The 25,395-nt window shown below is 36.2% G+C and overlaps 2 protein-coding genes across 2 annotated transcripts in view; one reads left to right on the forward strand and one right to left on the reverse strand.

Annotated features, from left to right (window-relative positions):
* dnah6 (dynein, axonemal, heavy chain 6) overlaps positions 1-13,616 on the forward strand; it is a 67,936-nt gene extending 54,320 nt beyond the window's left edge. Inside the window, exons 64-79 of the mRNA XM_026204048.1 lie at positions 235-370; positions 492-664; positions 1,151-1,341; positions 2,598-2,758; positions 3,769-3,857; positions 4,505-4,651; positions 5,816-5,954; positions 6,444-6,563; positions 8,058-8,179; positions 9,411-9,540; positions 9,650-9,777; positions 9,910-10,095; positions 11,868-11,940; positions 12,092-12,243; positions 12,791-13,013; positions 13,387-13,616. Coding sequence (XP_026059833.1) covers positions 235-370; positions 492-664; positions 1,151-1,341; positions 2,598-2,758; positions 3,769-3,857; positions 4,505-4,651; positions 5,816-5,954; positions 6,444-6,563; positions 8,058-8,179; positions 9,411-9,540; positions 9,650-9,777; positions 9,910-10,095; positions 11,868-11,940; positions 12,092-12,243; positions 12,791-13,013; positions 13,387-13,490 — 2,274 coding nt within the window. The 3' untranslated portion in view covers positions 13,491-13,616. The remainder of the gene's footprint in view (positions 1-234; positions 371-491; positions 665-1,150; positions 1,342-2,597; positions 2,759-3,768; positions 3,858-4,504; positions 4,652-5,815; positions 5,955-6,443; positions 6,564-8,057; positions 8,180-9,410; positions 9,541-9,649; positions 9,778-9,909; positions 10,096-11,867; positions 11,941-12,091; positions 12,244-12,790; positions 13,014-13,386) is intronic.
* A 115-nt stretch (positions 13,617-13,731) lies between these two features.
* The window catches only part of chrna8 (cholinergic receptor, nicotinic, alpha 8), an 87,806-nt gene continuing 76,142 nt past the window's right edge, over positions 13,732-25,395 (reverse strand). The window contains exons 6-10 of the mRNA XM_026204049.1: positions 23,628-23,795; positions 18,126-18,320; positions 17,899-17,985; positions 17,665-17,774; positions 13,732-15,130 (exon numbers count right to left, since the gene is read on the reverse strand). Of these exons, the coding sequence (XP_026059834.1) occupies positions 14,588-15,130; positions 17,665-17,774; positions 17,899-17,985; positions 18,126-18,320; positions 23,628-23,795 (1,103 nt within the window). The 3' untranslated portion in view covers positions 13,732-14,587. The remainder of the gene's footprint in view (positions 15,131-17,664; positions 17,775-17,898; positions 17,986-18,125; positions 18,321-23,627; positions 23,796-25,395) is intronic.

The raw sequence follows: 25,395 nt of genomic DNA on the forward strand, positions 1-25,395 counted from the left end.
AGGAATAATCCAATATACTTGCCATCACTGCTTGTAACTGATTTTCTCCAGTGTTTGTCAACATTTTTGTACACAAATCAGTCATGACTTGTTGCTTGATCAAAGTCCTTAGTCTCAATTCATGCTCTTTGAGGCTTCTGACATGCATCAGTATGATGAAATATTACTTATGCAGCCTTATGCACAAACACACACACACGTTTTCTGATAATAACACTCCTGCTTCCTCTGCAGGAATTGCCAGAGAAGCCAGAAGTGCCATGGTTGTCTGATTTTGCCTGGGAGACTTGTTGTAATCTAGAAGACCGACTACCATGCTTTCATGGCATTAAAAAGGAGATCTTATCCACACCTATATCTGTCAAACTGGGTATATTCTTCCTGTTTCATTGAAACATCACTTACTTGCACAGTTTCTTGAAAAGCATCAAAATGGAAACCGTCCAGTAATTCTTATGTTAATGCTGTTTTCCCTTGTCTCTCTTTTGCAGGGCAACTAGAAGTAACAATAAATCCTGAACAGTGGGATGGGTATGTTACTGATCTTCCTCCTTTCTCAGAAGACATACCCTCTGACAAACAACCACAGGTCAGAGGTCACTGGAATCAGCGACTTGGGGCCTTCCAGAAACTTATTCTCATCAAGAGTTTTATGGAGGAGAAGGTAAAAAAAGAAAGAAAAAAGGTTGACTTACTGTGTAAGACTGTGTCTGTCAGAATCTCACTGTTCTGATTTTATTTCTTGCAATTCCGAGTTAAATTCACAGATTCTCAGATTAATTCAAACAATTTTGAGTTAACATCTCACAGCTCTGACTTTTCAGCTGAATAAAAGTAGTATTTAAAAATAAAAACAAAATGAATTAATTAATAAATACAATAAAAAAATCTTACTGACACTAAACTGTTGAGTGATAGTGTATTTAATGCCTTTAAGCTGTTCAGATGACTCGCTACATGTTGTATTGTACCTGTATTGTGCTTAATAGCAGACCACCATATATGCTTAAACTGTGATTTGTTTGTGTGTATGTGTTACGGTTCCTGTGTGTGTCAAGTTTCTTGAAAGTCTGCTTAAGTTATGTATCATTATCAGCTGGTATGGCTTCATTGAAATGTATTTCAAGTCTCTTACTCTGGGTGTTTTCAGGTTGTGTTTGCAGTGACTGAATTTGTTATCACTGGTTTGGGACAACAATTTGTGGAGAATCCCCCAGTGGATCTTGCAACCTTGTATGCAGACATGTCTCCTTCCATTCCCCTGGTCTTTATTCTGAGCACAGGCTCAGATCCGATGGGAGCATTCCAGCGGTTTGCAATTGAGAGAGGATACCAAGATAGGTACTTGTACATGCACTATGACATTTATACACCATTTAATCAGTCACTCACTTGCCAAGTATCACTCCCAGTTAAGTGACACATGTAAGTACATAATTACATGATCGAATGCTCAGTGTTGTACAATAACCTCTGCATAATATATTTATTCATATTGAATGTGTGATACATGTTTCAGATAGCTTACAAACAGATCTCCTAAAAATAAAAAAACTTAAAAATATGTGATATTTATGAAGAGGGTTTCTTTGCTGCCCTGTTCTTCTGAAAAATAGGATTACACTCTTCATATTTAGCTCAAAACTGGGGTACCACAGGGATCAGTTCTGGGACCTCTATTCTTCTTTTGGCCTAACTTCACTTCTACTTCAGATCCCGTGACTCTTTTAGCATTACTGTGCTCATTACATTCAGCAGTACACATACAGTAATTTCCTCCTCCTGTTTACGTGCCTCACCGACAAATCAAATTTGATCACCTTAGCTATAATTGTGATGAGTTTTTCTTTCATTCAGCCATGACATCCCTCACCAAATCGCTTTCTCTCTCTTATTCAGAGGTCACATAGTTATTGCCTCCTAGTGTGCATCATGACCTGGTATCATCCTGGGATGCTCTTATGGACCACATTACGATAGCAGTGGCCTTATTTAACCACTACTTTACTCATTTTCTCATCCAGGTTGTCTGGAATTCTTTTCTTTTTTGCCAACCAGCATCTGCTATATGGCTTTCATATTCCTAGAGTGGCTCCAAAATCCCATTGCTCAAATGGTTTTTAACCCTCTGTAATTTTTCCATGTCATGCCTCTGCTCAGATCGTTTTCTGGCTGCCAGAATATGATAGAATTAATTTCAAGACACTGTTTCTAGCTTACACTGCTGCCAATTTCCTGTATTCCCTTTATTTTCAGTCATGCAAGTGAGTCTGGATGGTACTATTGGTCACTTCTGCTTGCCAACTATGAGAACAGTTGATTTATTAGTCATTCCAACAAAGCCACAAGAAACACATTTTCAAAAGTTTCACGTACCGTCAAGGACTTGTATTAGTTTTGGATAGCCAAAAATCCCTTTAAATACAAAGAGACTCTTTGAAAAGTAAAGCTTTTGTGTGTGTGTGTGTGTGTGTGTGTGTGTTAAAATTTCATGTGGGCATGGGTATATCTGAAATAATTGTGGTAACAATGATAAATCTGACAAACTTTGGCAAATCCAGTACATTTTCAATTATTTTGAGTTTCTTGTATTTCAGGGTGAAATCAATCTCACTGGGTCAAGGTCAGGGGCCTATTGCGGAGAGGATGATAATGGAAGCTCTGAAGACTGGCAACTGGATCTTCCTGCAAAACTGTCACCTGGCTGTGTCGTGGATGCTGGCAATGGAGGAGCTCATCAAAACCTTTACTGAACCTGGTTAGTTTGTATGTGTGTACAAGTGAGGTCTTGCTTTGTAGCCTAGGCCTTTATATTAGGGGTCTTCAGGAGGGACCCTACAACCCCAGGAGATTCATTCATTGTTTAATATCAAGTCTTGTGAAAAAAAAAAGAGTTTACTTCTAACCAAAGATAAAAGTAATAATGCTGAAGTTCAACTACGCTGCTGTTCAAAGGGTTGTTGGATTTTTGTGGTGTTTTAAAAAAAAAAGTATCTTATGCTCACCAATTTGTTATCCAAAATACAGTAAAAAAAAAAATAAAAAAAATAAATAAATAAATATATATATATATATATATATATATATATATATATATATATATATTCATATACAAACAGTAGTAATATGAAATATTATAAAAATTATTAGTTTAATTTTAAAATGTGTTCCTTTGATGGCAAAGTTGAATTTTCAATCCAGTCTTCAGTGATCACATGATTCTTCAGAAATCATTCTAATTTGCTGATTTTTCTTCTGATTCCTCTTCATTTAGAAAATATTTCAGGATTTTTTTAAATAACATTTATTTGAAATAGAAAACATTTTGATCCATTTAATGCATCTTTGAAATAAATACAATTATTGATTTTTTTAAACTGTAGTGTACCATATTTGTTTGTCTCTCCTGCATTAAATATTTAAGAAAATGTAAAAAAAAATAAAACTCCTGCTTAAAGAATTAAGTAATCCATCAAAATGCCATGCTTATTTTATTTACGACTTCTCCAGAACCTTGTCACAGAAGCTGACACTGTTAGATGAATGACTAGATTCACAAAAACTATTTTTGTATGTTTATATTTGTGTCTGTGTTCTGTTTTGTATGGTTCAGTGAAAATATTCTTCTTCTGTTTTTATTGACAGACTCACCTGTTTTGCACCTGCTTCTAACTTTTATTACAGAGTGTGTGTTGCACATGTGAATCCACTATAAAGCTATTTTGTTGTCCTGTTTTCTGTTGTCCTGTTCTTGTATGACCTTTGCAGACACTGTTATCCATGAGGACTTCAGACTGTTTCTTAGCTCCATGCCTACCAATGTGTTTCCTGTCACTGTATTGCAAAACTCTGTCAAGGTAACACAAAGGCACACTACTGCTTATACATACTTAAAGGCTTTAGAAACTTATAGTCATAAAGTTCTGTGCTCGCAAACAAGTAGTTATTTTTCATGAAAGCATGCACATGCCTTTATCTCATTTTTTATCTTTCGGGATGGAAAACATACATCAGTATAGAGTGAAGCTTCACATGTCAGTGGCATCCATACGCTGATGACATGCACATATTTTTACCTTTACATGTCATTCATCCTTCTAGCACTGGGATATGTCTGCATGTATATCAAATTAAAATTTTAGTCACACTAACACAGTCACACACTCCTGCAAAAATAAGATAACACTTCACAAGGAGGAGTGCTTTCATAATTGATTCACTCTCAGCCTAATACATTAACACCCCTGTGCTCACGTCCCTATCAGTTAAACCCTAGCTTTACCAAATGACTAGAACCAATAGTAGTTTATAAGACCTTAAACAATGTTTCATTATAATGATAGTGCAGTGACATGGATGTCTTTAAGCAGCCAGACTTTTAGAGTTGGTAACTTATTTTATGAATTTTAGCAGTTCTATTTTGTCTTTGGCTCTAATTTTTGTTTTGTTGTTAATATGCTTGTGTTGCCAGGGAACTAATGAGCCTTTGTTAATGTGATGGTAGGTTACTAACGAGCCCCCAAAGGGTCTCCGTGCCAATGTGAGACGCGCCTTTACTGAGATCAGCAGTATGTTCTTTGAGGAACACATTCTTGGCAGAAAATGGAGGAAGATCATTTTTGGAGTGTGTTTCTTCCACGCCATCGTTCAGGTCAGGGCTCAAGGGTTGAAAATTCTGTGTGTAGTCAATAATGGGGGGGGGGGGTCTATTTAGTTTGAAGCCTATAAATTATAAAGTTTAGAAACCTTGTGGAAAGCCTTATGTTTTTCTTGCCATAAAATATGAGCAGGACAGTTTAAATGGTTAAATAAAAAAATTGGATGGAAACATTGCAGCTTATACTGTATTGTTCTTTTTTGGGGAGTTAACTTTAATTTGTTTCAAACCACTTATTTAGTGTTAAAATTTACAGTAAATAAAAAAGGGTAAAAAAAAATAGTTAAAAAGTTACTTTTTTATAATAAGTAAAAAAATAATTTATTCAATAATATAAATATTTTCTACAAATATTTTACTAATAGTCTTCACTATCACTTTACTTTTATTAGTTTAATACATCCTTGCTGAATGAAAGTATTATTCAAAAAAGAAAGAGAAAAATTTACTGACCCAAAACTTTTGAACAGTAGTGTATTAAAATATTTATATTTGACATAAATGCTGTAATTTTTTACTTTTATTTTAAGCAGTATACCTTTTGGAATTATATTACAGGTTTATGTTAACATTTTAATATATAGATTTTTGTTATACATATTCTACTCATACACTATGGTTGTACAAATACACAAATGTATTTTATGCTTGCAAAGGCTTCCTTATTTATTACAGCGATAACAGTAATGTTGTGAAATATTATTTCAGTTATTTCGTAATTTTAAGCTATTTTAATATATTTTAAAATGTAATTTATTCCAGTAAATGGCAAAGCAATTACTCACGAAAATCATTCTCATATCCGGTTTCTGATGTAATTCATGTTATTATCAATGATTAGTGTATTATTAATGTAACAACCCCCCCCCCCCCCAAAAAAAAAAAAAGGTTTTTACTGCTTAATATTTTTGTGTAAACTGTGATGGAATTTGTTTGTGTGCTTTTCCCCAGGATTTTCTGATGCGTGTATCATTTATTTGATACAGAAATCATTTGAAAAGTATAACATTAATCTAGTTAAAAAAATTGGCCAATTATTTGCAGATTACTACATGTTCAAGAGGACCTTACTAAATCACACTCTCTAAATCCTACTCTTATTTGTCTGTAAGTTTTTCTCTTGTATGTGTGTGTGTGTATGCTTTTATGTATGTATAGGAGAGGAAGAAATTTGGTCCTCTGGGCTGGAACATTCGTTATGAATTCAATGACAGTGACAGAGAGTGTGCTCTTCTCAACCTAAACCTCTACTGCCAGATAGGACATATACCCTGGGATGCTCTTATATACATCACGGGTATGTGTGTGTTCATTGCAGAAGTATTTATAGCATCAGTTATTGATCAACACTTTCACACATTTCTCTCAGCTGTTTCTCTATGAGTCTGCTTTAGAAATACTTTTATAATAAAGTATAAGTAAAGTACTTTATACATAAAGAAATAAAATATAAATATGAATGTGGTATAAATAAATTTTCTCAACAAAAATGTATCTTTCACTCAAATTTCTAAAAGGTTTTCTAATTGTTAAGAATGTATTGGTCTAAGTAGGCATCATTTTACAGACCGTCAGATGGTGAATAGATGTTATTACCTTTGGTGCAGCTGGTGGCATGCAGAGACTATAAAAGACTGTTTCAGTAATGTTGTTATGAGAGGATTTGAGAAAGACTCATTAAGGAAGCTTCACAGTGTCAAACTGTCTTATTAATTCTTGGCAAGGTGTCAGTCAGTCATGCAATGAAATGGGATGTGTTTATGTGTGTGTTTTATTATCTCTATAGGTGAGATTACGTATGGAGGAAGGGTGACGGATGCCTGGGATCAGCGATGTTTGCGCACCATACTCAAGAGTTTCTTCTCCCCAGCCACATTAGAGGACAGCTATACCTACTCTAAATCAGGTTCACACGTTTACTTAGCTAAAGGCGGAATTCCATAGACTTCTTCTGGAATCTGGAATCTGAGGGTGCAGAAAAATATAAATATTAAGAAAATCGCTAAGAAAATAGAAAAAGTTGTTCAAATCAAGTTCTTTGCAATGAATACTAGTGATCAAAAATGAAGTTTTTATATATTTGTGGTAGAACATTTACAAAATATCTTCATGGAACATGATCTTTACTTAATATCCTAATGATTTTTGGGAAAAAAAATAAATGTTTTAAACCATACAAACTATTGTTGGCCATTGCTACAATATAACTGTGCTACTTAAGACTGGTTTTGTGGTCCAGGGTCACAAATATACAAACGTATATTTTGTGTATTTTTCCCACACTGAAATTCTTTCTGCTGTCCCAGTTTATATGTGCAGTTACAACTATAATCACAAGAACTCGTACGTTGACGTCATTGGTCACCTTTCTTAAAATTAGCTTTTATACATATTTAGATAAATGTTACTGGCTAGGTAGCCATTTACATTTTGATTCATTTAAAGGGTTACTCCACCCCGAAATGAAAATGTTGTCATTAATCACTTACCCACATGTTGTTCCAACCCTGTAAAAGCTTCTTTCATCTTCGGAACACAAGATCTGACTGTCCCACTGACTGCCAAGTAAATTGCACTATCAAGGTCCAGAAAATTATGAAAGACATAGAATAGTAGAATAGTACATATCCCATCAGTGGTTTAATTTGAATTTGATTAAGCGACAATAATACTTTTTGTACACAAAGAAAACAAAAATAATGACTTTATTCAACAATTCGTCTCCTCTGTGTCTTTCCGCATCTCTGTATTCTCCATTTTGGAGAATATTCACTGAACACAAACTGTGTACGTAATTCTGTGTCAGCTGCGACAGAAGGATATGTTTTCTACATGTATTTATGCTTTGATTTGAACAAAAACAGCGCAACCGTGCAGCTCTCCAAAATGGCGCTACGGTGATGCGGAGAGACACATAAGAGACAAATTATTGAATAAAGTCTATATTTTTGTTTTCTTCGCATACAAAAAGTATTCTCGTAATTTTATAAAATTTAGATAGAACCACTGATGGCAGATGGATTATTCTAACTATGTCTTTCATACTTTTCTGAACCTTGACAGTATAATTTACTTGGCAGTATATGGGACAGTAACAAGCCTCCCGGTTTCCATTCTAAATATCTAAAATTGTGTTCCGAAGACGAACAAAGCTTTCACGTGTTTGGAACGACATGGGGGTAAGTGATTAATGACAAAATATTTTGTATACTGTTAACTGAAAGCCATTGAGGGTTGAGGAGCACGAGTGGTTGGTGGAGTGTTGTTGTTTTGTTTTTTGTTTTTTTATTAAAGATTTTGTTTAGTGCCATTGCTCTTCATTGCAGACTTTATTATATTGCAACCAGATCATTACACACTTCACCTCGAAGTAACCAAGACATTCTTTTCTTTTGTGCAGGGATTTATTTTGCTCCTAATTCAGACAGCTTGACTGAATATAAGCAATATATTGAGGATCTGCCACTAATTGATGATCCAGAGGTCTTTGGCATGCATGAAAATGCTAACTTGGCCTTCCAGGTAATTCTCACCTCTTTTAACCGCACACAGAATAACAAGCTCAGCGAACTAGTTATGTAAGTATGAGTATTTGTTTAAGTCCAGTATTTCTAGAACTTATTCTATTCTTATTCTGTATTTTTATTTTATTTTTTATGTTACTTTATGCCATAAAAATTGTTTACAGTAGGTTTTTGTCTAGTTCTCCTAAACACAAGCTTGGTAATAATACCAAATATTTGACCCAGGAGCTAGTTATGTAAGCAGTTGTTTAGTAGAATTTTTTAATCCAAATCTTTTTACAGTAGAATATAATCTACACCACCACCCAAGTAAAAGCAAGTTTCACTGAGGACCAGCAACAGAAATCATAATACCCACTGTTATCACCACTGTGAAAATTCATTTACTCACTTTCATTTTGTTCAAAAACCCATAAGACATCCATTGACAGTCCACACAGCATGAACTTTTTTATCCATCAAAGCATACAAAAGACATGTTAAAAGTGATTCATATGAATTAATTCCACATGTTCTAAAGAAATGTTCATATGTAAACACTGATAAAAAGCACATACATAAAGCTCATCAAATATGCCAGATACTTACTTGACTCATAAAAACCCATGAGTTTGTTTGAAGCTTGATAGCCCCAGTCCTCATTCATGTATCCATGTTGAGTTACCAGAGTATTCATAAAAAAGTCAATATTTGTACTCCACAGAAGAAGAAAAAAAAAAGATTTAGCACAACATGAATACAAAAGAAATAATGATAGAATTTCCATTTTTGGGTGAACTATCTCTTTCCACCTAATGCACCTAAAATGTTATTAAATAATATCAATCCACAAAATCGGTACAAATGTGTAATGCAGCCTCATAAATCTCACTGTGTGAAATTGGAGAACTGGTCCCCCAACAGGACCCCCACAGAATCCAATGTGTTCATAATTGACACATTTTGCAAAATTGCCACTATTATTACAAATGTATAAAATTATATAGGTATTAAACTGAACTGAAGTTTACAGCTTAATTTTGATTTACCCCAGAAGTTTGCATCAATGAATTTGTTACTTTCCTGTTTAATACTGTAAAGTCTCTTTGAACCAATGTCTATAAAGCGCAATATAAATAAAGGTGACGTTACTTTTTTATTTCCAATGCATCTTTCTTTGCTTTTTGTGCATTGCCCGCTGACATACTGTATAACACACATGTGGGTCTTCTTTCCGTCACTGAAAACAGAGGCAGGAGACCATGACACTGATCAGCACCATTCTGGAAGTCCAGCCCCGCTCCTCTGCAGCAGGTGGAGGGAAGACCAATGATGAGGTGGTTCATGAGCTGGCTGAATCCATCTTAGCAAGAATCCCTGGTTAGTCTCAAAACCCTGTTGCTCCTTGCACACCAATCTATTGTCACTTCATTGTTTTATAATAAGTTTTTGGACCTGCCTGTGTGTGTGTGTATGTGCATCTGAGCAGAGAAATTAGATATGGATGCAGCAGTGGAGAGTCTGTTCTTGCAAGACTCAAACGGTAGAGTCAACTCTCTAACCACTGTGCTCGGACAGGAAGTAGACCGATTTAACTTCCTGCTTGGTGTACTTAAGGTTTGTTTTTTTTATTGTAAAGTACAAATGATGAATTTATTACAGTGGCCAGTCCAACAAGAATGAATTATTGATCACACTAATCTTGCTGCTGTTGATTGTTTATATTTGTGTGCTTGCATTTCTCTGCAGACTTCACTATGTACTCTGCAGAAGGCAATAGCGGGTCTTGTGGTGATGTCAGAAGAAATGGAAAAGATTTATAACAGTTTCCTTAATAACCAGGTTCCTGATCACTGGTCTAATGCTGCTTACCCATCTCTCAAACCCCTCGGCAGCTGGGTGAGAGACCTCACCCTGCGCACTGCATTTATAGAGGTATGTCTGTGGAGTCAAAATGATGACACAATAATTACCTAGAATGTGGAAGCTTGATAATTTGTCCCAACTGATTCATGATAAACGGAAAATATTTTGGACTGCTCATAACATAAAACATTTCTTATGTTGTGTTTTGCGCAGTTGCTTTGACGGCGCATTGGCAGTCAGACTAAAATCGAAATTACCTATGGCTTAGTACAATTATCATATCACAAATGCGTACTGTTAGTATATAATCTCAGATTGGCATAGTTCACAATAAATGCTGTTTAACCAATCTTGAAATGATTGTCCATGTTCAAGTCCAGGTTCAAGTCAGGTTTTTTGGTTTGTTTTGTTTTTTGTTCCAATTTTGTCAGATGTCTTACAGACAACAGATTGATGCATTTTACTTTACCACCATAGTCTCCCAACATTTGATAGGAAACACTGTGACACGTAGTTTATATACATTTTAAAAGCTTGCTTACTTAAAATTTAAATCAGTAAATGTTGACTATAATATTCCTGACACTATTATCCCTAAAGCAAGGCATTAAAATAGTCTCTGGTTTAACACTCAAAAGCTTATGCGCACACACACACACACACACACACACACACACACACACACACACACTTTTTTCCTCTGTTTTCAGGAAGTTCACCCTCATTGTACATGGACAATTTCCTCTGCGTAGGGGATTCCAGTGAATGCCATTGATATATGAGTTGTGTGCTGTTGGTATTATAGTTCACAAATGGAGCTAGAGGGGCCCACAGCCATTCCAAACGGCACTCTCTGAAACTCAGTCAAAAAAAGCTACATAAACAAACTCAAATTTGGCTCACACATATGGTCATAGTGCTCTTGCATGGGTTTATGGGCACACCAAAACTGTTATCTTGGACCTGATGTGCTGTTCCGTGTGGCTGGTCTGAGTGCTCTGTTAAATAACACAGACACGCACGATAAGCTCATGATAATATGGATGAATTGCAGAAGTATGCTGTTTTTTTTAAATAAAAAAAGGCTCAGAATATGTAACCGCACTAGTTTCAGCAGTGAAGTGAGAAGTTTCCTCTACATCAGCATGAATAGACTGAGGTACACTGCATAATATAAGCCCACCATCATGTATGAAAAAGAAAAGTATTCTACCATGATATGCTGAAAATCAGGTTTAGGGCAGGTGGTGAAGAAGAACATGCACCAGCACAGCCCTCATTGACATTCTTGTCTTGTTCCTTGTGAAGCAGCAAGTTTAAATTTTGGAGGGTGAATGAGATTTGAGGGCTAAGCCAGGAGGCAAGATTTTTATTGAATAAATAAGTTTTTCCATTGTTTCTCAAACAAAACCTTTTGGGGAAAATGAGGTGAACTTTTTTTCTAAACAAAGATTGTAGTACACTAATATAAGCATTTATTGTTTATCTGTTTGGAAGTATCCAAATATTCTCCCCAGCAGTGTGATTATGAGTGGATAACTCTGTCCACCAGCTATAACCTTCAGCCCTCTAGTTACTGATTTTTACAAATGATCTGAATGTAAAAATTCACATTTCACTGCTGGTTATATATTCTCTATATAATCGTGTATGTGATGAATACAAATCTTGAATCTTGAAATGATCCAAGTCTGTTGGCTTTACCTTGAGCTAACTTCTTTCTCCCTTAGGTGGTAAAAGTTGAGTTTTTGCTTCTTTTTTGTTTTATTTTTATTGAAATGTATTCTTTTCAGTTTTGAATTGAGGTGTAGTACCCATTGGTTGCATTTGTGTTTGAGCAGAGTTGGATCACAACAGGTCAGCCCAAGTCTTTTTGGATTTCTGGATTATTTTTTCCTCAAGGATTCCTTACAGGTAGGTAACACGTTTGCTTACATGCTCTGGTAAATTAAATAAAATCCTAACAAAATTTGGCCTTGCTGCTTGTTATAGGTGAAAAACAAATGTTTACAGTATTTTTCAAACTTTGTTTTTTCAATAAAGAGTTGATTCATGTGTCTCATAGGTGCACTGCAGAATCATGCGCGCAAATACAACCTGCCTATTGATGAGCTGAATTTTCGTTTCAACATGATACCAGTGTACAGAGACCAGACCCTTGTCACTGAAGCTCTGAAAACCCTTGAGCCAGGGGAAGAACTTGACATGGATAAGGAGGTCAGCCCAGAAACTTGCAGGGATTTTTTTAACATATATTTTCTGATATGATTACAACGGAAACTTCAGATGGTTACATGATAAAGGGATTTAAGTTTTATTTTTCCCCGAGTTTCACTTTTATTAGCGAATCATAATTTATTTCTGTATGACCATGTTCTTTCTTGAATTACACTTCAATTGAGGCGTTTGAACTTGGCAGAATTTTTAACGGCTGTAACTCCATGTCACATGATCCTTCAGAAATTATTTTAATATGGTAATTTGAAAATCCATGCTTCTAAAGATTTCATACTGTACTTCTCTGCGAATGGGTGGGCCAGGTTTTAGGAATTAATATTATCTATTTATTTCAAATTGAGACTTTTGAAGATGCTTATTGAACTGGGGAGAAAGATTTGTTGTGAAACCAAACTTTCATTGTTGTACAGTTTTCCTTAGTTAATTCTTTTATTTCAAAAGGCAAGAAAAAAGTGTTCATAATGGTATGGTTTTTAAAAAATCTGACACCATGAATGAAGTCAATACTCTGTGGTCTGCCTCATAGCTTCCCACCATGGAGGATGGTGTGTTGGTTCATGGGATGTTCATGGATGCTTGTCGCTGGGATGACACAAACATGGTTATTGAGGACGCGCTGTTGAGAGTGATGAACCCCATGCTGCCTGTGGTACATTTTGAACCTCAACAAAACTATGTTCCTGAGCCCACCTTATACCACGCACCTCTGTACAAGACCTCCATTCGTGCTGGAACTCTGTCAACTACAGGTTATTTTTTGACTTGTTCAGAACTTCATCCTGTGTCAAGTTTAAAAAGTTATCCTTTTCCCACCACAGAGTAAAATAAAAAAGGCTAATTGTACAGTAGCTTTAAACCTCACAATTGTATTTTGTATTTTACATTTTAACATTCATCTCAAAATTAGCCCACAATTACCCCATAATTAACTTCAGGTTTTTTATCCTGAGGCGGAAACATACTTCCATATTTTTACTGGAGGGAAAAAATACATTGTCTGTAAAACTGTTTTTAAACCATTAGTATCAGATCCTAGCTTTGAAATTGTATTATATGTGTTATCATATTTTTATCACTCTTATTGTTTTTTTATTTAATTGTATATTTTGTTCTGTCTGTTAGGACACTCCACAAATTTTGTGGTAACCGTGATGTTGCCATCCAACCAGCCCAGTGACTACTGGATCTCAAAAGCATCTGCACTTCTCTGCCAGCTCAATGAATAAGCAACGCTGTATGCTTTACTTCACTTACGTCTTGAAAATTAAGATCCTTTCTCAACTGAGCTTTTAGTGTTTTTGAGCATAAGTAACATTAAAGCCTTAAAAAACATTAAAAATGAATTGTAAATCAAAATGAATGGTAATGTTGCAGTTGATGTGCTAAGCACAGGTCCACTGGTTTTGCCTTGGTATTTGCAGCTGGAGTAAATAGAGATACCAGCTGTAAAAGTAAAACAAACACAACATGCCCCATGCACTATATACAGAAAGTGAAAAATAACTGGAAGATTCTTCTCCAAACTACTGTACGTAGACTCATCTAGAACTTTTTACATGTTTTATTTTTTAAATCTATATTTCCTAACAAAATGACATATATCCACAGTGTTTACATAGTGTCTTCTTTACATAATACAACAGATCACAGAGTCAGAATGAAGTCACAAAATAATAGCACTCTAATTACTTGGACTAACCACATACAAGTGAGAGATTTCAACAAGATTTATATAAAAAATATCAAAAGGATGAAAAGTGACAGTTAAAGAGCATATTAGTTCTACCATACTTGTATGCTATTGTTGCTTTGGTAAGGAAATGTCGGCTAAAAATGTATGGAATTTTACGTCAGTTCATTGATAACTAAATTCTAAAATAATAATATTAAATGATACCAAAAATATGACTAAAGCCAAGTGTTGAAATTAAACAGTGTGACTTCCAAAGGGATTACAGTATTGATTATGTTTGCATTTCAGCACAGAAACTTCACAGACACATTTTTAGCTGTTGTGACTAACAGTTTTAGCTCACTGAGAACACATAAACCAACCCACAAGTGATTGGTCAGATACATTATAAAAGACATAAAATATCACCTAATGTTTGTTCGAAAAGTCACATTTAAAAAATACACAACTTTGTCAAGTTTTATTTTTAGTTTTTTGTAACAATAGTTCACGTGGATCTCAGAAAGATGAGAAGAGGAAGGAATCGACTTTGGTGGTAGACACTTCTCACACTCAATCACGTGATGCTTTTTTATATATTTATATCTTTAAACACAAAAGAAAACAAATGAAAATGCAATGCTATTACGATTATGTGAAGTCCTTCGAGACAGCCTCAATGAAGTTTGGTGCAGACATGAGAATGGTAAAGGTGCAGATAATGGAGAAAAGTGAAAACGCCACCAGACAGAGCCGATCCACCACCGCTGCTGCAAATTTCCACTCGCTGCAGATGGCTTCAGCCTCATCCTGGTCACGGAACCGCTGAGCTATGTACATCACCTCCGCTAGGATGCGATGGATCTCCTGTTCACCTAAAAACATCCTAACTGCCTCCCGCTGTTCTTCGTTTGGTGACCCGCCGACCCGCCCACCGCTGCAAGACACACCAGAATCACTGCTGGGTGGGCAACAAGCACTGTCAATGGAGTGGTAGCCAAAGTACAGGTTCATGTGACCGTTGGTGGCAGAGTTGGTAGAGGATGGCTGACCGGGCATGACTCCCATCTGAATGCTGCTGGCACTAGTGTGGTGCACTGGAGAGTGGTCATATTTGTAGCTGGCTTTGCGTTCCTCACCTGGCTTCTTCATGCGCAAGAACCAGGCACACCAGTTAAGCAGGATCACACGCACCTAAGAAGAGCGGGAAGAGTATGCTAAAAGATGAAGCTCTCAAATGGGTGAATGAGACATTGCTGTCTTTATTTTGATGATATGTTGTATGAAGTTGGTATATTTCATTAGATTATGGAGAAGTGTCCACTGAAGGTTTGTGTGTTTAAAGATTCAGACCTGCTTCAAGCAGCAGGTGCATCCCACTGGATATAATAAGCAAAGCACAAGCAAATAAGACACACTAGACAGCTGAAGCTAAGAGCTCTTTTCTATTTGTAAGAGTAGCAGAGGAGACATTAAACTTTAATACAAACAGACCTCATTACCTCTCCAGTGGGAGACCATGGTTCGCATTCTAACTGCATTCTACAACTCACCTACATTGCTTATATTCAGGATTCCGAATGTTTTCTCAGATTTTTGTCGGAAGTTATTTTTTCTTCAGCCCTAGCTGTTTGAATGGAAAGCAGTATTTTAAGATAAAGATTACACAATTCCTGATAGTTTGTATTTTTCCAAAAACTTTGATTGGTCACACTTTATTTTAAGATCCAATTCTTGCTATTTAACAAACTATTAACTATGACTTTTGCCCCAATAGGCTCCTTATTTGCCACTTATTAATAGTTAGTAAGGTAGTTGTTAAATTTAGGTTTTGGGTAGGATTAGGGATGTAGAATATGGTCATGCAGAATATGTGCTTTATAACACTAATAAACAGCCAATATGTTAATAACTGGCATGCTAATAAACAATGATTTAATAGTGAGAATTGGTCCCTACGTTAAAGTGTTACCCTTTGTTTTAATTAAACAATATTGCAGTAACAGTCTGCAAACAATGTGAAGTGATTTTATGAACTTGCACTTGAAAATAAAGGTTCTTTATTGGCACCTTTGGTTACCTGTAGAGGCTTTATCATCCTTGAAAACTTTCTATTGCACAGAAGGTTCTTTATAGTGGAAAAAAATGTTGTTAAGATTCCTCACACTAAGAAAAAAAAAATGGTTCTTTTAACCCAGTTTTTTTCTTCTATGGCAACACTGTGAAACCCCATTTTGGAACCTTTATTTTTATGAGTGTAGATGTATTGATGAGGACGCCTGAAAGCTGGAATACACTATACCTTTTTTTGTACAGACATTTTCAGTCTTGAGGAGTTGATGCTAGTTGCCAAAAGATGCCGCAGATTTTGGGCAATTGGAATTGACTGAGTTCAAAGAAAATCTCACAGTGTGTGATGGAACTCTTTATCTTTAGACTCTGATACCACACAGTAAGAGGATGTCAATCACATTTGATATTTATATATATATATATATATATATATATATCATATCTTATTTCAGTTAATATTTTATTTCAACTAATGATTATAGTTTTTGGTTTTTAGCAGTGCTGGGCAACGATAATCGCATTATTGTCTGTGATTAATCGCAATTAATCTCATTGTTGTGCACAAAACTAATAATGCGTTCAAAAGTAGTGTATTGTGCACTTTTTTCATTTAAAAGTAGGCCTACTGTTTTAGAAACAAAAGTGTAATAACATTTGGTTTGAAAACACTTACGGCTGTGTTCCTTTTACATAGTAGCAGATAAAATATTTAATGTATCCTAAATCAAAACTTCTAACATTAATACAATAAAAATCAGAGGTGGGCAGAGTACCCAAAATCTGTACTCAAGTAAAACTAAAGTACTTCTAGAAATATTTACTCAAGTAAAAGTAAAAGTACTAGTCTTGAGGGAAGTTGTGGCCTAATGATTAGAGAGTTGGACTCCCAATTGAAGGGTTGTAGGTTCTAGTCTCGGGCCGGCAGGAATTGTGGGTGGGGGGAGTGCATGAACAGCTCTCTCTCCACCTTCAATACCACGACTTAGGTGCCCTTGAGCAAGGCATCGAACCCCCAACTGCTCTCCGGGCGCCGCAGCATAAATGGCTGCCCACTGCTCCGGGTGTGTGCTCACAGTGTGTGTGTGTGCTCTGTGTGTGTGCACTTCGGATGGGTTAAATGCAGAGCACAAATTCTGAGTATGGGTCACCATACTTGGGTATGGGTTGGGTCGACCCCCTGATGGGTTACTCCAACCGCTGCCAGTCCCTTCGAGATCCTTGTCTGATACATTCTGTATGATTGCATGAATATTTCTGAGCGGAAAAAGATCTTTAAAGCAATATATTGTGAGAGGAACACATGTTCCAGCATCCCGTACAACTCAAAATAATAAACCACAAAGTTAAAAGATTCACTCCACTGTGTTGAGTGAGAGCGTTTGTTTCTGCTGTCTTCACATGCTATCGGAAACTTCCTATTTCAAACTTAGAGTCATGATTACGAGCTCGAGCATTCTTTTCTATTAAAAATAACAGTGGACACATGGTTTGTGAATGCTGATGCTTAGTTTAAATAATTTGATCAGGAGCATCCCTCCTGTTACCCATGATTTGACTGTACAGTATGTGTATTCAAAACCAGTGAGCAAATGACTTTCATAATAATAAAAAAACTGTGTTAACGTACAATAAATAATTTAAGAGTTTTCACTCACCCATCTTGGCATCTTTCCCCCTTGTGGATCATGATGATGAAACTGCAAAACGAGGACGGTGACAACAACGGACAAACCCACAATCATCATGGTGCTGGCAAAGTACTGAGCTATAGAGCCAAAGAAGAGACAAGCATTTAAACCTGCAACCCGTACTGTCTTAAACATTATCAATGGCCGAAAAGTCCTGTGTGAGATTCAGTACAATATTAAAATTAAACAGTCTGCACATACCTATGAGAGGAACTGAGTCAGAGGTGGCTGGCATGATCTCAGCCACAAGCAGCATGAAGACTGTTAATGACAAGAGGACAGTGATACCTGACAGACAGGAAAGTGGAGAAGTAAGTATATTGTCTGTGACTTAATGTAATTCCTTCATGCATAGTTGTGCATAAACTTTGCATAAAACTTGATCCCCCCCCCCCCAAAAAGATTTATGGTCAAGCATGTCATCTTACCCAGTGATATCTTCTCTCCAGAATCTGCTGGCAGCAGGAAGACAAGCAGAGCCAGGCCGGAGATGAGCACACAGGGAATGAGCAGGTTCAGACCATAGTACAATGTTCGTCTGCGCATTGTTACTGTAAATGTCACATCAGGGTATGGCTCCTTACAGCACTCATAATACAACTCATTACGCTTCCCAGGGACCCCTGACAAAACACAAAGGAACGCATTCAGGTTTCAAGCATGTCTATATCTCATCGGCATAGTGATTTTGTTCCGTCCAACCTCGGGGGTCTTGATTACTTTCTAGTAATGAGAATGAAAATACTGAGTTTCTCGTAATGAGAAACTAAGTAATTATGAGAAAACATGAGAAAATGTGTTATTATTATGAAGAAAATCATCTGTCAATTCACAAGATACTAATTCATAATGACGGATTATTTCATTAAAAATAATTTTAAAATCATGGTTTTAAACAGTATTTAAATGTCCCACATTTTGGTTACAGGGTAAAAAAAAAAAAAAAAAAACTGACATAATATGAATAAAAATTTAAACAGCTCATATGATATTTAGTTTGATATCCTGATTAGTGGTCGAAAGATAGTTGTTGTTTTTTTCCAATGCCGATAGGGGTCTGATAGTCGACACACACACACACACACACATATATATATATTTAAGAATTTTGTAATCAATTTGACAATGGATTGATTACATTTTTTAATCATTTGACAATGGATTAAAAAATAAATGTGTAAAATAAACATACTTTATGACAAGGTCTTTTTCACAAATAAATAAATATTTAATAAAAATATATTTAAAAATGAAGTAAACACTGTAGCCAACAGGACACTCAGTATTCTGGTAAGTTTGTGTGCACTGGGAGTCGTGGACTCATATTTTTCAAATAAAGCCACAATAAACACTCATTTTACATACAGCACACATTGAAAATGACATAAATATGATAGTGAATGAATGCATAAAGCGTAGCATAATTTGATATCACGAGTTTAAAGTTTACAGCATTTAATTCACACGAAACGACCGTCTCATAGAGAACACACGATCATGCTAGATAAAAATGCACACTTCACAAGATCTCACAGATGGATTCAGCTAAGTTTGCAAGGTTTGTGAAATAAAATGTTCATCTGTTATTCAAAGATTTGTTTAAATTATGTAAATGTGTATTTTTGCTGACGGCAAATGAGAAAGTATTATAATGTTTGCCTTTCTAGTACTAATAATATAAAAGCAATCGTTATAATACTTTGTATACATTAATTCCTTTGTTTACTGTTTCATCTGATTATTAGACAAACTTCTATCCGCATTAGACAGAAATGTTTACAACAACAGCGAACAAGTGGAAGAATTTGAGCACTTTGCGCTCAGGCACTGCCGTTCTCAGCACTGTCAAAATAAAAGTCCCACATCAAACACATCGACCAAGCAGAAAAACTTCTCAGCCAATGCCGATATTTTAATAATGCCAAATATCCGCAGATATATCGGCCTTGGTGACATATCGGTCAACCACTAATCCTGATATCCCAAAATATTATTTGAAGAAAAAGTAAATATGTATATATACAAAGAAATAATTTTGTTAGTTTTCAAATCATTTTGTATATTTTTTATATTTGTCATCTTTGTTAAAAGAGGTAAAAGCTAAGGCAGCACTTAAAATGTACCCTTTCACAACAGAAGATGAAGGCTTTTTCTGTCAGCCAAGATGAGTGCATTTGTGAAAGGACCAAATCACAGACAGGATCTTCATGACCTTTAAAGTGCATTACCTCCAAAACTTTAAATCTAAAGCAAACATAAGATTCAGCCATTATTTATTCCCTATTTCTTGTCCTTGATCTGTGTGTGCAAAAGACTAATATTTGCTTTCCATTTTACTAATTTTTGCAGTGCACTCCACTTAATCCTACGGTGCTCTCCAAAGTACACATGCAATTCAATAATTCTGTGCCTCTTAGTCAAACAAACCCAACCCAAGTTTTAATGATATGAAAACAGGCAATGTTTTCTATAATATATAGTATCTTAAAATGCTATTTTAAGATACTATAGAATTATTATTCAATTCAATAATTCTGCGCCTCATAATCACACAAGCCAAACCCAAGTTTTAATGATATGAAACATAGCAATGTATAATAAAGTATCTTAAAATGCAATCCATACTTCAAAATGCATGAAATAAACATTATTTAGGGACACAACAGCATGACATGTTGAAAATGAGACAGGCTTGATCTGTCAGGGTCAGACAGCCCTCCTCTCCAATTGATTAAAAATTAAATCAAAATTGTAATTAATCAAACTTGGCAGGCGGAGGAAGAGCTTTCATCAGGATTTCACGCTGGTCAGAGTTGTCATGGCACTCAGAGACAATCACATCAAAGCAAATAGCTGGTTTGAGTCATTTAACTGATTACAAAAGGCCTACCTGAGTGATGTGGTTTGTGTGTGCATTTAAAGGGGGAGGGATTTGCAATCATACTTATGCAAATTTGTGACATGAATGAAAAAAAAAAACCTGGAAAAACCACCTAATAGCACAAACGATTCTTGTTGCATATCATATATGTTTTCACTACTCTGCAACAGGGAGACCAGTAGGCTGTGGCTGTGTGTGTGGAATGTGTGTCTCCCTGCGGTGTTAAAGATGCCCATTCACAGACTGCCCATGTCACTGCACAACCTTGGCACGCAACTGGCCATTGGTGCCAACCAGAATCAGTGCCAAAGCACTGCCAACTACCATCAGGACCCCATCTGTTGAACAGAACCCCGAGTCACATTGGCATTGAAAGTGAAAAAATTTGAGACTGAGACAGAAACAGAGAGATTAAAAAGGCAAACACGATCAGATTATGAGATTAGAAAACCTGTGCCACACAGACATTACTTTCTAATATTAGTGCAAAACATCCTGTAATGTTGCAAGATTACAGGAATTTCACACATTTACAATGTTATTTAATCCTGATACAATGTAAAAATCAATTACTTTGTTTTGTTCGACAGGATTTTAAAGGGATACTCCACCCCCAAATGAAATTTTTGTCATTAATCACTTACTGTCATGTCATTCCAAACCCGGAAAAGCTTAGTTCGTACTTTATTAAATTTTTCCTTTGTCAACAGTCGCCTCTGTGTTGCTTTATCATTGCATGCTGCGTATGCTCTTCTGTATCAGCCACGCCACAAGGATGCACTGTTTTCTTTCAAATCAAAGTTAAATACACATGGAAAAAGTGCATACGGTAGGGGTGTAACGGTACGTGTATCCGTACCGGACCGTTTCGGTACAGGGCTTTCGGTAAGGTGCACGTGTGTACCGAATGACGGAAAGCAATATTTTGTGCGGGGAACATAAGTACATTTTCTTGTTTTCAAACGAACATATTAAGTGGCGGAAGTCTCCGCGTTCAGCGCAAATCAAACCCTACAGCTGATTCTGAAGGCCAGCGACACACTGGATGCGTGGCGCAAGCGTCTCAGCTGCATGGCGTGTCTGTTTTTAATTCGGCTCCCATGTTAACAGGTTAGAGCTTGCAGACTGCCTTCGTGAGCGTGCGGCTCAAGCCTCGTTGAAAACGCGTGCATGCTAGAAATAGAACCGACACCTATTTTTCACGCGACACGTGCGTGTGTTGGAAACGTTTCCAGGCAAAATAGAATAGGAAAATATGTTTATATCCCATTTTGTACACAAATACATATTAATTCATGACATTTTGATGTTTGAAAGTCTATAGGTTGACATAAATTCAGATATAAATGTAATTTAAATAAATTAATAATTATAAATTTTCAAATATTGCACCTGTCAAACATAGTCTATTTTGCCGTCAATACTGTTAATGGTGTCCTTTATCAGTAGGCTTTATATTTGTGCTCAACATGAAGTATAGATATTGTTGTCATGAACACAAGAGCCTGGTCTGTCGGCTGTCTCCCTGTCACCTACAGCAGCAGCATGCTGGGATTGGTAATGCTGCACTGTAGTCAATTTTATTATATGATATTGGTTTGAGACTGAGAGTATTTTATTTAGTGGAGAACTTTGCAGCAATATTTTATTTCTTATTCTACTTTTATTTTATATATATTTTATGAAAAAGTATTTTAAAAAAGTGTATAGTAATAAACCTGCAGTTTAATGTTTGCATTTCTTTCCCTTACTGTACTGAAAATGAACTGAACCGTGACTTTAAAACCGAGGTACGTACCGAACCGTGATTTTTGCGTACCGTTACACCCCTAGCACACAGTGATATTGAGAGACACAGAGGAGACAGTTGACAAAGGAATTGTTGAATAAAGTCGTTATTTTTGTTATCTTCACTCACAAAAAGTATTTTCGTTGCTTCATAACATTAAGGTTGAACCACTGATGGCAGATGGACTATTCTGATGATGTCTTTTACTTACTTGGCAGTCTATGGGACAGTCTCAAGCCACCCATTTTTTATCCAAAATATCTTAAATTGTGTTCTGAAGATGAACAAAGCTTTTATGGGTCTGAAACGATATGAGGATAAGTGATTAATGACAAAATTTTCATTTTGGGGTGGAGTATCCCTTTAAAATTCTGTATGGGCTGTCTTATGCCTCGTTCCAGGCAACCCGTGTTTTTCCAACCTTAAACCTGTGAAAATGCACTGGAAAGGCAGTCAAACCCGTGACTTCCCACCCATGAACTCGTACTAGATCAATGTACTCCGAGTTCTGACGTCACACAGCACACGAAACACCAATGGCATCCCCTACTAATAATGTTACCAATGGATGAAGTGTTTATGCAAGTGTTACACAATGAAAAAACGATTTTAGGAAAATGTAATGTTGCAATAAAATTAATAATCTAGCTACAATTCCTTGCGCTCAGGTAGTTTGGCGTGACTTGCCTGGAACGGTACAAAGTCGTAGTTTGAAATCATGACTTACGAGCAAAAAACTTGCCTGGAACGCAGCATTAATCTATGAAAGTGACAGAAGCTCTCCATGAGAAAATGAGTCAAGACACTTTCTTTTTATTGTCCACCTGAGTATGAATATAAAAAAGAAGTGTCTTTCAAAGACCTTGTGTACTTTAAGTTTGTGTTCCCTACAGTCCAACAGGGAGGACAAAATTATTACCTCAGCATTCAGATGAGCCAACAACATTTAACATTCTTCCTTGAAGCAGATTGTTTTGGGGGGAGGGGGTGTATCAAAAGTTTCCCTCCAAACAAAGAAAACCATTCAAACACAAATAATGCATGACTGATACTTGAAACCCCAAATGTGTGAAAAGCAAACAGATTTATACTATTAAAGAACAAATGTGTGAGTCACAGGTGTTTGTTGTACTCAATGCTTTCATAAAAATGGATTTGGTTCCTCACAAAATGCTCCCTCTTTTAAAGCACCAAATTCAGTCCACCAGAAACTTAAAACTAATTTACAGCATCTCAATAGTAATGTCAAGGGACTCTCACCCACTAAATCCCATTCTCCATTGGGAATGTATGTAGAGATGTCCACTGCCTGCATCTGTAGGTCCAGGAGCCAGCCGTTATAAGTCCAGGAGCCAAACTTGAGGTCACATTTCTGTATATCGAATGGGAACCAGCGCACATCTATGTAACATGTACTCTTCAGAATACCTGCATGATGATTACACACAAACACATACATACCTGAATCAACAAAATTAATAATAGTAGAGAAAATAATTTTCAACTGTAATTGGATGAATGAAAATTATTTGAACTATTACAGAGGACTCTAGATTGTGACCAATTTGGTTGCATGTGCAACCTATTTTCTCAGTGGTGTGACTAAAAAAACCAGTGTGCACCAGTGTGACCAGCTATTCAAGGGAAAAATAAGTCTCTGCGACTCTGAAAGTCTCCCTGTGGTTCAACAACAGACACTAGAGCCCTACATTTCAGCCTGAGCCCAGCATTCCCCGACTCTTTTGTGCCGCTCGATCCAAACTTGGGCCAATTTTCACATCATAGTTCAGACGCGGGCCGGGCCTCCCATCTGTTTAAGACTGTATTTTAGACATCCATCAATTAGTAATAAAAAAAAAAAAATTGCTGCACCGCTGGAAATAACAAGAGACCGCGACTGTCAAGAGCTGCGCGAAAGTGTTAAGTGTCTTGCCGTAGCGTGCCATCGGCGCAGCTGAACAGTTCTGTGTTCAGTCCAAATACACGCAATAGGTTTAAGCTTGCCGCAAAGCACCGGCAAAAGTAATTACCATAAATGTGACAGGGGGGAATAGTAAGGAGATATTTGAATTCTTTACTAATTGTAGCTGTGTAGCAAGGATGCAGTTGCTGAGCCTGACTTGTTATCTCCTTATTAGACGTGCCTTTAGAGAGAATGCATCTTTGCTGATTATGATTATAATGAAAGAGTTTTTGTTTTTGGTTTATTTCGCTAGGTAGCCATTTAAAACTTTCTATAGACTATCATGTCTGTGAGGCATGTTTTCACTGAGTCTCGGTTCATTTTTGTACTCCTGTTAAAGACGTGACGGCAGAAAGCGCATCATGTTTTCTTTATTTTTTAAAAGCACAAAGTTTTGTTGATATTGTGAGTGCACACAAATAAAAGTAGACCCTTTGCAGTTACGAATGATGTATTACTTTTACAGTACCTTAATGACGGCGTATCCACTTTGTCCTCTCTATGTCCTGCAGCATCTCAGCACAAACTATTGGATATTGTGAACATTTATCTGGGTCTAACGTTTAAACATTATTATATGCTTGAACCGTTTTATATCTATAGATTTTATTTTAGGCAAGTCATGATGATTTGAGAAGGCTAAATTGATGAAACATATGCTCACTGTCTACCACTGGCCACTTGGTCGTTACTTAAAAAAAAAAAATAATATATATATATATATATATATATATATATATTTAACAAACAAAAAAAGCTCTGAACATTTTCATTAATTTAATTATCTTTCCAAATCACTTAATATTGCCACGGGAACCGATTCATTATTTGTATCACTCCGCATGCTGTATTTCCAGAGATTGTCTTCCAGTGGCTTTGGTATTTCTCACAGCAAGTGTCATGACAAAAATCCAAAACCACTATAATCTTAGAAATACTACTGTTGTTGGGTGACACAATGTAGTTTTAAGAGTGTTTTAGGCGAGAATCTTGTTGTTTATTTATTGAATAATGATGTTAAAAGTCAACTTGAGATTTAAATCTGTGGAGGAAGGAAGTAATGTT

This window comes from Carassius auratus, chromosome 26, assembly GCF_003368295.1.
Source record: "Carassius auratus strain Wakin chromosome 26, ASM336829v1, whole genome shotgun sequence".
In the NCBI taxonomy this organism is placed as follows: Eukaryota; Metazoa; Chordata; class Actinopteri; order Cypriniformes; family Cyprinidae; genus Carassius; species Carassius auratus.